The sequence below is a fragment of the Filicampus tigris genome, chromosome 6 (genome assembly GCF_054856515.1).
Source record: "Filicampus tigris isolate MCC_2025a chromosome 6, RoL_Ftig_1.0, whole genome shotgun sequence".
In the NCBI taxonomy this organism is placed as follows: Eukaryota; Metazoa; Chordata; class Actinopteri; order Syngnathiformes; family Syngnathidae; genus Filicampus; species Filicampus tigris.
Window position 1 is genome coordinate 24,041,527 of NC_141222.1, and position 14,455 is coordinate 24,055,981.

Sequence of the window (14,455 nt, forward strand, 5' to 3'; positions counted from 1 at the left end):
TTTTCCTTTCTGTAGAACAATGGGATGTTTTTTCAACAAATAAGTGCAAACAGTAAGAGTGAAATATGAATCGTGTCCACTCTCTTGCAGTCAATCTTCCATATACGGACAAAGATGTAACCTACAATTTAGAAGTGTCATCAAAACTTTAGCCACAGTTTACATCAGAACATCCCTCCAAAATACATTGTGACTGTCTTATCCGTACACAAGGACACAAAGACTTGTCGTTCCGATGGCACATGTTCAGTGACTCAAATATTTATTTGTGAGAGATGAACTGAAGATTTTGAGAAAGAAAATGGATTTTGCCGGGGTACCACGACGTTTTGCTATTTGTATGAATAGTTTTCAGAAACGCACCTACTGTTTTTGCAAACGTTAATTCTGATCTGTGAAATGTACCGAAGCGACCGAGAAAAACTGTAATTATCAGCTTCATTCAAATCAGACAATTTGAGAGATTGTGCAGGTGTGCCTAAAGAAGTAACCAGCAAGTGTACAAAACACCACTTGAAAGCATCGTTACAAATCTGCATACTAAAAGCAAAAACAAAGCAGAGGACCAGCTGACTCTAGAGACCCCGAGGCTCTCTGACCTATTTTTGCCCTGGAGTTGCTGCTTCATCACAAGCAGACGCCTCCCACTGCACCTGGATAATACATCACTTTACGTGTAATCATATAGTTGTGCATGTTTGCAACTACCCACCCACCCCCTTTTGTTGCCAACTGACATGAATACTCAATCCACTCTTCTCCCTCATCAACATCATCATCCTTCTGCGCATTCTCACTCTCATGTCCGGTGCCTGAGTGTTGCTGCATGTGCGTTCGCAGAGGGCCGTGCACACATGCGTACCCTCGCACAAACCCACACACACGCCCACACAGATCCTGTTACACTAAATGTGTTCACAGCCAGCTCAACCTGATTCAAAGAGCCAATGAGAAAAGTCTAATGATTGATGATGAGGCCGCAATATTCGCATCCGCAGCAGAAACGGCCCAAACAGGTTATCTGGGACCTGCAGGCACTGAGCTGCTTTTCACATGGTGGAGAAGGAGTGCTCTGGACCATTAGGACCCCATCTCACACACACACACACACACATACACACGTCCACACACACACACCCACATACGTCAGCCTGAGCTAAATATTCCGAATTTCCCATGAGTGCCCAAAAAAAAAAAACCTCTTGTGCGCCGCCTCCTTCTCTTGTGTACTTTCCGACTACTTTGTGCTGAAGAGGCAAGCAGGTAAGCAGACACATCAGCATCAGAGGGGCAAAGGTGCTGTTAGGTTGATGAGCAGTAAAGCTGTCTACAGTTGCTACGAGGAGCGTTGTGCCTCTCAGCATTCTCCTTCATGCTTGACACTAGCGTGAACTGGGATGTCACATCGTCCAAGTCTGATTGGAGCCAAAGAACGTGTTGTACATTTCGCACAAAGCTCAAAGCTTTAGGACTGTGTTTGTTGATGCACGCATGAAAGTGTTGCTTTTCTAAATGATGCATTGGAGTCCTTACCACTGACGTAAGCCCGAGAGGAGTCTTCTACCAAGAGGAGGTGATGTAATGGTTTGTGAAGGTACAAGTCAGACTCTTTATTTTCGCTCCTTCCTCCTCCCCACTTTTCTCCCTTGTTGCTGGTTCACTCTCACTTCCTCCTTTGTCATCTCAGCTTCCCTTTTTGTCTTTGGCAGGCTTCAAATCCTCCGGGACTATTGTAATGAAACTCAACAGCGCCTCTACATGGCCAGAAATGGAAACTACACTTTTTAAAATCAAGGGGGGAAAAACTCTTCACACATCCTTTGTTCAAGACGATTTACTAATGGTGGAAATAATAGGAGGCAGGATAGGTGGCAGAAAAGTGAATGGCTAACACTGAACTGAACTGAAACCATATATGACCATAATGTGAAATATTTGGGATTGTATTGCCAGATAAATCCCCAAAGGTTTTTTTCCCCCTTTAAAAATTCAGCAGAACCTGTGAGTAAGGGGTATAAATTGAGTGGACGTCATAAATAGTTCTCGTACACAAAATAGTACACAGAAAATCACAGGACTGTCCAGTGGTACAGGAGTTACTCCTAAACCAATCCTCAATCACTGTGTTTGTGAAATACATTTTCACACATTCTAAATGTTTGGCTTTGGGTAATTTACCCAAAGGCATAATGGCTAGCTTGCTAGCAAACAAACATCATCCGTACAGCATGCTGTCCATTTCACAGTTGAAAGAGCCCAGCTGTGCCTTTTATCTGAGCAACTGAAAACTCAATGAATTAGGTAGTCAACGAAATGTAGTTATGTAAGATATGTCATTATATGATTTACTGTATTTCAGAATTCCCACCACGTCTATTTTTGAATCAACTTACCTGTTCAAATGTCAATTACAACAGGCTAAAAAGTACATATTTTATGTACTTTTTTCTCAAGAATATGTTCCCAGCAGGCCCACTAGTTGAAGCAAGGCAATATGATTAATATGAAATATGAGTTAAGCAGCAAAATCCACCCGTTTTTAGCTATCTCAGGGGGCGGCCATTTTATCACTTCTGTTGAGTGAAAATGACCACAGGGCTCAGATAAGGACCAATCACTGCTCACCTGTTTTCTGAAGCTGAATCACAGAAATTTGAGCAAAACAAATCAAGTTCACATTTAAATTAGAGTGTATTTTATGCTTCACCTGAAAGCCGAACAGCCCTAACTTTTAGTGAGTAGTGTGTAGCAATCCTGCTGGTGGCTTGCTGCAAGTACAAATCTTATCCACACTCTTGGCGAGACCGTTTATATGCGCTGCAGATTCCACTTATTAGGACGAGGTTGTCCTGGCTGAGCAAGTTCACATAGCGGAAGTGTAATTGACATTTACACGATGGTGGTTGTTTTCTTGGAGTTCCCTTATTGAGATTTTGTGTCAAGATACTTTTAGACAAATCCTATGTCACAACAACACTGACACATGAATCATTTATTAGGCTTCCCCACTAAGGAGTTCTAAACTAACGCTACTCCTCCTCTCCTTTTCCGCCCATGTTCTCCATCTTCAAAGTACGATCAGCCCCGTCTGCGCCTGAGAGACACCGCAACAAACTACCAGACAAACCTTCAAACCCTCTCCTTTACATGCCCATCCTTGACACAACAGTGTCCTATAACAAATCAAAGAGGAACATGGCACAATTCAACCATAGGCCTATTAATGGATATATATTATACACCATCACCATACAGCCACATACAGTCCATACATGTCCAAATCGCTGTGTGGGAGACCTTAACATAAATATCCAATTACCAGACACATCAAATGCACAGAGAATGAAATATTGATAACGTTGAAACATTTATGTAATCCACTACGTTGTCTTTATATAATTGTTCCATTTACAAGGCAAGGCATGGAGGTATTGTTTCTTCTTCTTATTTGCATCACATTTTTAAAAAAAAAAGAGGATCTCTTTTGTATGTTGCCCAAAAGTGTGAACACATGTCTTTGTGTTCCTCCCCTTATTTTCTGCACAACTATAGTTTGGCTTTTCACAGTTGTTTAGTGGTGCAGTTCGTCGTTCGATGAGCTGATTTAAGTTCCTATGCTTACAGTTTTGCTTTGAGCGACTAGATCACAGAGCCTTTGCAGGAGCATCATCGCGCTCAGAAATTTGAATTCTTTCTAATTAATTGTAAATTGTCAAGGCTTGCAGTGTGTGAGTGATGCGCACAAGTTGGGCTACGGGTTCATGTTTTCATGGGCGAGAGAAAATGAGAGGAGGATTGAATAATTCGACCTAACTTCCACGCCTTATCAACATGCCACTTTTCCTTTGAAAAGGCTGTTCCCCACTAAGGCCGAATAAATTAGTAGTCTAAATAGGAATAATAATGAGAGCATACATTATTTCTCTTGCTTGGCACTGGTGGATGTTGTTGTTGTTTGTGTCAACAGGAAGTCTCAGATCTCCATGTATGCAAAGAAAAAAAAAAGGTAACTTCACAAGTTTTAACTATGACCCAAAAAATGGCCTAGATATTTGGGGGACATCGTATTTAAATATTCCTGTAAGTATTACACAAAGCAAAGTACAAAAAGAAGATAAATCAGTCATTTTTCCATTGTCTTATTGTAAATGCAGTACTTTTTGTCCTATTGAAGTGCAGAAGACAGCTTTTTTGATTTATGAAAAAAAAGCTTTGTGGTAATGGTTTATATTATCCTAGTAATATGCGCTGATATACAGTGACCGCTGCGGGCTAAAGAGGTCACTCAATGCTAATGGTGATAGCCCGATTGGATCATTACACGAATTGCTGATCCTAATGACCAAGATAAGGCAATGCGTCAACACTACTACCACTTTCAAGGGGATAGCCCCCTCTGGTGGTGTTTCATTCATAATGACCTCAACCCAAAGCCGCTTTGGCCTCAGTGGCTTTCATCATTTAAACCGCAGCTAAATTCATCAAATCAGTCATGCCCCACCTCGAGGAAAGTCCTTGTTCTAAAAACTCAAGTAGCCTTTTGTGTAAGCCACTGCTGACTGTTGGGACCACAGAATAAACTGTGAGTGGTGTCTCTCAATGTGTAGACCGTGAGTTAAATATATACAGTTAAAAAGTGTGAAGATGAGGTGAACTCACCACCCGGGAGCGTATGTAGGCCACACGTTCTCGGATCAGCAGGTCAACACTCCAGATCAGGGGTCAACAACTCGGGTCCTCTGAGGGTCTCTAGCCTGCGTGTTTTAGATGTGTCGCTCCCCCAACTCACCTGATTCAAATGTTCAGCTCACCAGCAAGCTCTGTCGAAGCCTGATCACGATGCTGATCATTTGACTAAGGTGTGTTAGAGGAGGGAAACATCTAAAACATGCAGGATAGGAGCCCTCGAGGACCGGAGTTGGTGACCCCTGCTGCACATACTGTATTCCCATTTGCACCAACCTGGGTAGAACGTTCCCTTTAATGGCTTCAATGCTGTCAGCGGCTCTGGTACATTTGGCACAATGTTGCAGGTCCACTTGGGGATGAAATGATCAAACAGTTGCGACCAGGCCAAGGTCAAATTTTGGATACTGTGACTTCAAAAAAAATGGAATGGTTGGTCATAATTTAGATTATGATGCTAATAGTGATTAATTATACAACTACAAGGCTGTAGCTGAAGTGGTCACATTTTACACCAATCAACTAATTGTATATCAAAATACAACTAGTATTGTAATTATTCATCTCTGATTAAGTAGTTAATTGTCATGACACGACTGGAAACATTCATTTACATTAAAAAAATACTATGAATAAAAACATTTGTATTCATGTAGTTATCACTTTTTGATAATTATAAAGGTCGTCTATAGTATGTCTTGACTGATGCTCCTTTCACGTTCCAAAACTGCAGATCTGAGATAGGTCCATACGTGTTGATGTTAAAAATTTTCATAAGACTCCTCTTCTCTTTTTGCGCCAATCAAGATCATGGCATAAAAAAAAAAAGACATTTTAACATTTTGGATGGTATTGTTCAAAACAACAACTACTGTATACTGTAGGTTGTGATGTGGGCAATGGACTGTATTAATGCTGAGTGTTTTTTTTACACACCTCCATCGTGTGCTCGCTTCATGGAGAGCACCTCTGAAATTCCAACAATAGCATGCGAAATACAGGCAGCAACTCCTATGGCCTTCCTGTGCGGGCTGCTTCTGTCGTTTACTCAAAGAATCAGAAACACTACTCTCATATACACCGTTTTACTTGGCCAACGATTACTTGGCCTTTATATCATGTAATCACCTCACTTTAATTGGTGAGCTGCCTTTCTGAAAACGTGCTGTTTGAAAGAATAAAATTACACTTTAAAATCACCCCGTGGCTTATGAAAAAGAAATGGTGGAGAACCAGACACTTAGGTACTTAGGCACACTAGAGCGCTGGAAAACCTTTAATGCAAAAACAAAAACCAGCACCATAGTATTTAGCTTATGATGTCTTGTGATTTCATACGGCAAACAACATGACTAAATAAATGATTCATAATTGCATTGAGTAAAATTTTACACATATATTTGTGCTGTCAAGCGATTACAATTCTTACACTAATTAATCTCCACATTTCCGCGAGTAAACATTACAGTAAATACGGAACAGTAAATATTTACTTGAGTAAAATCTTGGACTTAATGTGGAAAAAAATAAAAGTATATTTCGATTCAAAGACTGTTCTAATAGCTTTCTTTGATCCTTGATTCTTTTCCTGTAAAATACAACAGTTGAACGATGCACCAAAGACATACAACTAATATGGTATTTGAATTTGGCTTTTCAAAGTGTTCCTATTATTTGGAATTTCTCCAATAAACCATCGAGAAACGTTTTAACCCTTGTATTGTGTTGGGTTCAGATTGACCCCAGAATTGACTTAAAAAAGTCGTTTTTGACCCCAACGTGAGTAAAACTATGCAAAAGTCCGTCTTTGCGACAGTGCTCTCCTGTAAGTTTGGCTGCAAAGTGAGCAGAGGTCAGCTGCTACATGAAGTAAATAAAGTCAACTGAGTAATTTTTTTTCAGTGTGTGTACTATATATGCATTCAGCAAATATCATGATGCATTGTATGTTTTATTTTCACATATCAATTTTCACATAAGCGCCGCTTCATTATAAGTTGCAACATATGACAATGATACTCCAAAAGTTACTCTGCGATGACCTCTCCCATTACGCACGGTGTGTAAGCATTCCTAAGCTTGTGCATGACCATTCGTGTATATTGAGGTATGAAGCTGAACTGTGTGAAGTATGTCTATGTGCACAATAAGCTTCATTGAGATAATCCTGTGCTCCAACCCAGTCACAAGCTTTGTATGTAGTGCTACTGCCTGGTAGCACAAAGCACAATGTGGAGCTCATGTGACTGTATTAACCTTCCCCATCTAATCCCCGGCAGTCACGAATGAAAGAGAGCCAGAAGGATCAGTGGTTATCAAACATATTCGAAGGGGAATGGCAAGGACTGAGCATATAAGAACAAATGTGTTTTTCCTTAATGGCCTCAATTGTTTTTGTCTTTCAGAAGGTTTGGCATCGATTTCAATCAAGCATTCAAGTTGAAGAAGGTTTCATTTTTAGCACCCGTGACTAATTTTGCTTAATAACATCAAGACCACAAAGAAAAGGACATCGGTGAACATTTCAACAGAAAGCTGTGAGAAGTATGGAACGATTCCTAGCGAGGAAACAAGATGTTCAGGCTCGGAGCTTATTGTTTTCTCACACTGGTCTTTTGACATGAGAATCAATGGAGCCGCCTGGTTTGCAGCTCCTGATTTGATAAAAATCCTCCAGAAGTTGACACAAAGTTAACCCATCGTGACTTTTAGATTTCATTGAATCGATCAATAATCAGCGTTTTTTTTTTTGTTTTTTTTTTGTGAGTCTCATTATAATACTGCATCCCTTTTATATTCCAAATTAATTGGGAAGTAACTGTGAAAGTCCTAATAGTTTCAGATGTATCTGATGAGGAAAATTCAAACAATTTCTCTCAGAGCGTATGCTGTGTTCCCGAAGGAAGTCTCCTTGATGCTCACCTGGATGCGAATGTAAATAATCTGCTCCTCTCAAAGCCATCTGGGGATTTTTCGATGCCTGCGGCAATACACACGGTGGACCATTGTTTTCCAAACAGATCCCATTTACTTAAATAGCTTCCACTGCTTTCTCTTTATTCCCGCAGTAACATTGGCCGAATAAAGAGGGTACATGCTTGACATCCACGCAACGTGAGCATGAGACTAGTCCATTCTCTCTAATACCTAAAATACACACTGGTCAAATGTGATGGAAACAGATAATAGTCCAAAATAGGCCCGATGAGGTGATATTTTTCCTGATTTCATTCAGTGATTATAAACGTTAGCTTTTTGATGTTACACCCACAGACATTCACTAGTTCTCCATCAAGTCATGGTAGCATCCCTCATAGACAAACTCACAGCCCACCTATAATTGCCCCAGCAGAGTTCACTCTGTGTGCGACATGCCGCCAGGGCCTCACCACGGTCCGTGTCAGGGTTCCGAATGCATTTAACAATGAGGTGAGACTTTACTAACCCCAAACCCGCCCAAGCCCATCCCTCACTAAGACACCTGTAGGTTCGAAGGCAGCTCGGGTCGGCAATATTTAACATGGCGCTGCTCGTTTTTTTCTCACCCACCCTCATTTCAGCATTACCTGCTAACATCACCCTCCCTGCCCAGACCAAATTTACTGTCCAAGCAAGCGTCAAGAGCCTACACACTCAGTACATGTCTTGTGGTGGTGTGCACACACTTGACATTTAAAAGGAACCATAAGGAAGAGAGTGAAGAGGTTTTTATGAAAACAAACTGGGATTGTGTTTTTTCCTCTACTCTATATTTTTTCCCCTGGAACCCATGGAGTACTTCTTTTTAAAAGGATTCTTGGTGCTTTTATTGACAGTCCACTGCACATCTGACGGTAGGTTGGTACTATGCAGCATTGCAGCTACGTCACAAGACATGTGCTTTAGCAGGCCACATCTAAATTCATTTATATATTGGTTTAAAAATAGCAAATACAAAATGTATAAAGGATCGGAAAAGAAATTCTGAATGCATTAACAACATAACCGGTTATCATTGCATTCCATCTGGCCTTATCGCTCTTGTCCCCCCTTCTAAATCTTACATTTTTTTTAATGTCTGTAGGCCTTCCGACCTCGACCCAGTCTTCCACGGTCACTCTTGAAGATACACACACCTCACCCCATGAACCAGAAGTTGTGTCAGTCGTCGCCCCACCAAGCCTGGAGGAGGTGGAACAAGCAGTACAGGAGGCCTCTGAGAAGGTGGATGACGGTGCAGCTGAGGAAGTCTTGAAGGAGCTTCTGGAGAGGGTGGTGGAAGCAGCTCTGGGACAATTGGAAGGGAAACGGGATGAGCTAGCGGTGTACGAAGGAGCAGGGGAGGATGCGGTGGAAGTTGAAGATGAGTCTGAAGTAGAGTTGTCCGACCGGAGGGCGGTAGGGATGGATGGTAGCGAGGAGGAGCCGGAGGCTGAGGAAGGAGAGGGAGAAACAGTTGCTGATAATATGGAAGAGTCCACAGTTCTTGTAGACACGGTTGGAACTGAGGCTGTGATTGATCAATCTGTAGATGCCAAAGTTAGTCAGGAACTTGTAGAGGAAACTGTGGCTAGCTTAGAGGAAATGGGCAAAGATGTAGCATTAGGCGATGGAAAGGTAGAGGACAGCAACAAGCAGGTTGTAATGTTAAATGGTAGAGTCGAAACAGAAACAACTCCGATTGTTCAAGAGGTAGACTTTGGTCGGGAGCCAGTGCGGGAGATTGGTGCAGACTCTGTCGTAAATCGACTGGCTGAACAAATAGGGACGATAGGGGAGATGGAGGAAGATGCTCCAGTAGGGGAGGTGGAAGGTGAAGTGATCACACCATCGCCGCCATTTGATAATCCTCACATTGAGGCAACACAACTTGTGGTAGAAGAGCTAGCAGTTAGCGAGGAGAACTACACAGTGAAGGACCCACGCCAAGATGATCTGGAACAAAGTCACGATGAGGAAGAAGTCGAAGCTATTGAGATTGAAGGTGGGGAGGTGGATTCAAAGGGTGGAGAGAGTCAGCTAGACAATATTGAGCAAGAATATGAAGTGTTGGTCAACGGTGGGGATGAGCAACAGGCTGGAGTAGAAGAGGTTACATCGCAGACTTCAAATGACCTCAAAGAAGACCCAGGTGAGACATTGTGTTTGGTTTGAGACACATTTAAGTAGTAAACTCCAAAATATCAGGAGAAAAAAATATAACTATTAATTGTCTGGTTCTGATCTGGTTGTATCCACCCACCTACTAGCAAACAAAGATTTACACTCAATTTCTCAGGACCATTGTAAGATAAGACAAGATCATAGAAAGTACATGATGGATGCATGAAAAACATATTTTGCTCAGAGTTTCGGGTCACAAAACACAGAACCTGTTCTGGATTAAGCATTTATGTTGATGCTTTTGATGAAACACATGCGGACATTATTCCACATTCCATAGATCCACTCGACAAACCTTAAACCTTGGCCTCTGGGCTTCATTTTCATTTCCGTGTCACATATCAACCCCGCATTCTAGAAACAACAGCAATCTCTGCCCCGGAGCCTGAAGATGATGCCGAAGACTCCATCGAGCAGAGGCCTGAAAACCAGGGTGGTGCCACCCCTTGCACAGCGCTCAGTGAGGTTGCAGAGAATGTCTTCACTGACCACGGCAATGAGATCCTCTCCCCGACCGATGACCTTTTGGCCCGTGACTCCAACGTGGCCCGAGCAACGCCAGATTTTTTCGTGAAGGATGTCCTGGCGATTCCCCCTCAGGCAAGAGGAGAGCTGGTTGAAGATACGGTTGGGGATCCAGGTGAGGAATGACAATGTTATTTTCCAATGCTTTTGTTTGTGTCTTTCTATATAAAGATAGACGAGGTGAGTTTAACCCTAAGTAAGTTGCTGGCACTTTTGATTTTTTTTCTTTCTTTTCTTTGAGTGATGAAAAATTCGCCAGCTAATGAAATTTAAATCATGTTTATGAGTGCATGGATATTTTGCACCGTGTGCACGGAGGGTGGGGGCGGACTGACAGAATGTAAGGACGGAAGCGCTTTGGAAGGACGAGGACGGACGGGGTCAGAGGATGATTATTTTTATGAATAAAGATGGAATTATGATGATAGAAGGGATGATGGAGGATGGCCCGGCAAAATAGGGTAAAAAGTACCCATCTCTGTTGGACGGTCCATCGGTCGGTCTGTCAGTTGGTCTGTCAGTTCTTCCTCCATCCCAAATCCCCGCCCCCCCGACATCCTGGCAAACGTCAGTGACGGAGTGACGGACCGTCACTGATGGACGCGGTTAGTGATCCACTTCCGTCAGTCCTTAGTCCATCGTTTTTAGAAAGTGTCCCGTCATTCGTAAATCATCAGCAAAACGGGCATCCATCAGTGACGGATTGTCTGACCCAATACGGGCCTCTGGATATTTCTGATCGAGATATTCCTTATATGCATTAGGCAAAGTCATTAGAAAGGTAGACTGTGCATGATAAACATGAATTGACTTTGTGTTTTCTTCTCTGTTGTCTGAATCTACGTGTTAAGAAACAAAGGAAATGATCCTGGAGGCGTGGAAGATCGGCGCAACAATCGCTGCAGTGTTCTTGATTTTGGAGACGGTTGTCATCATCGTCTATATCTTTAAATGTCGTAACACAAACAGGTAGCAGTTGATTCCCTAGTCCCTGTTATAAGTTCATTTATTTTCACAATCACGTTACGTTACGGGCGGCACGGTGGTCGACTGGTTAGCACGTCCGCCTCACAGTTCAGAGGTCGTGGGTTCGATCCCGGCTCCGGCCTCCCTGTGTGGAGTTTGCATGTTCTCCCCGTGCCTGCGTGGGTTTTCTCCGGGCACTCCGGTTTCCTCCCACATTCCAAAAACATGCATGGTAAGTTGATTGGATACTCTAAATTGCCCCTAGGTGTGATTGTGAGTGCGGATGTTTGTCTCTGTGTGCCCTGCGATTGGCTGGCAACCAGTTCAGGGTGTCCCCCGCCTATTGCCCAAAGATAGCTGGGATAGGCTCCAGCACGCCCCGCGACCCTTGTGAGGAGAAGCGGTACAGATAATGGATGGATGGACGTTACGTTACTTATTTGTACTCATTTGTATGTATTTTGTAATAATATTACTTTAAGGAGAAAATGATAGATTATACTATAGTTCTTATTTCTGATACTTCAGTGCCTCAATGCAGTGTTGGTAGGGTTCTGTCGTTGTATATTACCATTTCTCCATCGACAAAAAGATGAAATGTGAAACACACTCGTTCTGAGGGCATCTTGCCGACAATATTCTGTGAATGTACTTGCATGCAGCAGCCTGGATACACAACACTCATGTGAGGAAGGGTGTGTTGAGCCAGAGGTGACCACCGGAGGTGACAGCAGTGACGACACACTCCATGCAGGAAATGGGGATGCTCAACAGTACGTTAGTATGCGTACACATATACAAATGCAATACAAATGATTAAAGGGAATCTTTTGGTTTGGTGTATCGTGGATTATGCTACAGTATTTAATCTAACAGCTCCTTCATTTGTAATAAATATTACATCTTTATCTTTAGAGGGATAACAGGACACTCTTCGCGATAACACACACCGAAGAACACACGTCTGTTGTCAGATTTGAACACAACAACAATGTTAAACTTGTTGTCAATCCTGGTGGGACATTTTTTTTTTTCGGTGTCATGTCTACTTTTTAATGGCGCTCTTCCATGAGAATTCCAATGCCTTTAACTTGAATTGTTGGTCGGTTGAATGTGATTCCGAACACGGCCACCTCCCAAGGAATAAAATCCTGTGGACTCCATTTCAAGCACTTCATTTTAGTTTCCGTCACTGACCCTCAGACTCCCCCCACTGTCCAATGACGTCTAAACATGAGTGCGCACAGCTGTCCACTTAACTTACAGAGGTCCAATTATGGACCTCTCAGCTGATTCCCTTCAAGCTGTTTTGTAAGGTCATACACTCCAAAGGCTACTCGGTGTGCCACACATGTGATGCCTTGTCGACTTGCATGAATGGGTCAAAGAAAGCTTGGGGAATGACTGCTAGAGGAGAAGAAAAACTCAGGAAGAACGCACACACTCCAGTTATCAGCTCCATCAGCCAACTCAATCCATGTCAAACTTTAGGAACGTTTATTCAATGTAAGCTCAAGAAACCTATTGATTAGTTAAAAGCTTGCCAGTAGTCTTGCATTTTACAACTGGCTGTTCAGTGATTGTTTTGTTGTGTTTTATTATCCGAGCCAACGGGCTAGCGTGGGCAACATGGAGGACGTGCTCACGGCAAGCAGGAAAGCTTTTATCACACACAAAGAAGACACTGCAAAGTCAATTTTACATACAATAAAGCGAAAATCAATCCAAACCTTTTTTTTCTCAAGAATGTGTTCCCAGCAGGCCCATTAGTTGAAACACGGCATTCTGATGAATATTGTGTTTGTGGAATAGGAGTTAAGCAGCAAAATACACCCCTTTTTAGCCATCTCAGGGGGCGGCACATTTTGTCATTTTTGTCAAAATAACGACCAATCACGGCTCAGCTTCAGAAAACAGGTCAGCCCTGAGTAGTTGTGATGTCATTTTCAGTCGACAGAAGTGACAAAATGGCCGCCCCCGGAGATGGCTAAAAACGAGTGGACTAACTCTTATTCCACAAACGCAATATTTATCAGAACGCCTTGTCTCAACTAGTGGGCTTGCATATAACATATTCTTGAAAAAAATATGTTTGGGTTGACCTTTAAATCACCAAAATGTTGTTATATTTGACAAACTCTTTTTAGAAATGAGACAAAAGAAAGCAAAAAGTAGATCGTGCCATGCAATGGTGTTGTGTAGACTGAGCCAACTCATTGTATTAGCAGGATACAAAACAAAACAAAACAAAACAAAACACAAAACTCGTAATGTTTTTGCATATATGCTAACAAGTTTACATCTACTCAATATACAGTATCCTTGAATTGTATACAGTACTCTATTTTCAACTATTGTTTTTTTTTTTTTTTGTATCTATCACCGACAGAATTGCAGCAGTAGACCTATGTGATGCAGTGACGACCCTGGCACAAAACACCAAAGGGCACAAAGGGGAGCATGTGATTAGCATGACAAACATCCCAGATGGCGCCGCAGAGGAATTGGCCAATGCTGATTCCTCACATGAAGTCAGGACTTCCATGCTCTAGGGTGGTCCGATTATTTTTGTGTTGCTATTAAAGTGAAAGCCCCACTTCGCCCCTGTTCGAATGGACCCTAGACACCTCATGAAGTACAGTATTTTGAAATTGTCCAACTCTAATCAAAACAGACTACCTGATTCCAACAGATTATCACTTCAGTTCGTATGCGGTGTGCTTGATCGAATGCATGCGAATGCTTGTGTCTGTGTGAGTATTCGGGAAATTCGTGGCGGGGTCGGTGGGGGGTGAGAATAGTCGGAACACGTTTTACACGTGTGATCATGTCTCGGGAGTACTCAGACGTGAGGATGGTGTGACGTGACTCCAGTCTGACTCTCTGTAAAAAGGGCCGTTATAAATTACTTATAATAAGAATGATTATTTTTCAACAATTTATGTAGTGCCGTTAGAATTTCTGTTCAAGTATTCTCTTTGTCCTGTACAACAGTACAACATTTAAAACTGAGAGTTACAGTATATTGTTCATAACTGTCGACATTTGTATCACCATCACCATGTGTTGCGCAAGAAAAAAAATAAAATGCAATGTTTCCTGTTTTGTCTCTTCCTCTGGCTACAGTCAACCAATT

General features: G+C 42.2%; 2 protein-coding genes across 21 annotated transcripts in view; one reads left to right on the forward strand and one right to left on the reverse strand.

Moving 5' to 3' along the window:
• The window catches only part of LOC147146356 (receptor-type tyrosine-protein phosphatase delta-like), a 197,779-nt gene extending 196,111 nt beyond the window's left edge, over window positions 1-1,668 (reverse strand). For 5 of the 18 annotated variants that reach the window (XM_086034661.1, XM_086034658.1, XM_086034664.1 and 2 more), the window contains exon 1: window positions 1,534-1,667. The gene's annotated coding sequence lies outside the window, so the exon portion shown is untranslated. Of the gene's footprint in view, window positions 1-1,533 lie in introns of all 18 variants that reach the window. The other 13 variants (XM_086034676.1, XM_086034669.1, XM_086034666.1 and 10 more) reach the window with 6 other exon arrangements.
• On the forward strand, window positions 1,230-14,395 carry LOC147146357 (uncharacterized). 3 transcript variants are annotated; one of them, XM_086034680.1, is made up of 7 exons: window positions 1,230-1,263; window positions 7,092-8,519; window positions 8,750-9,796; window positions 10,187-10,468; window positions 11,205-11,322; window positions 11,982-12,092; window positions 13,709-14,395. In XM_086034680.1, exons 2-7 carry the CDS (start codon window positions 8,456-8,458, stop codon window positions 13,869-13,871), a joined length of 1,785 nt encoding a protein of 594 aa, XP_085890806.1. In that variant the 5' UTR covers window positions 1,230-1,263; window positions 7,092-8,455; the 3' UTR covers window positions 13,872-14,395. The 3 variants fall into 3 exon arrangements, with proteins under 3 accessions (XP_085890806.1, XP_085890807.1, XP_085890805.1); XM_086034681.1 differs by lacking the exons at window positions 1,230-1,263; window positions 7,092-8,519 and adding an exon at window positions 1,529-1,594; XM_086034679.1 differs by lacking the exon at window positions 1,230-1,263 and having other exon boundaries at window positions 6,796-8,519.
• Window positions 14,396-14,455: the final 60 nt, after the last annotated feature.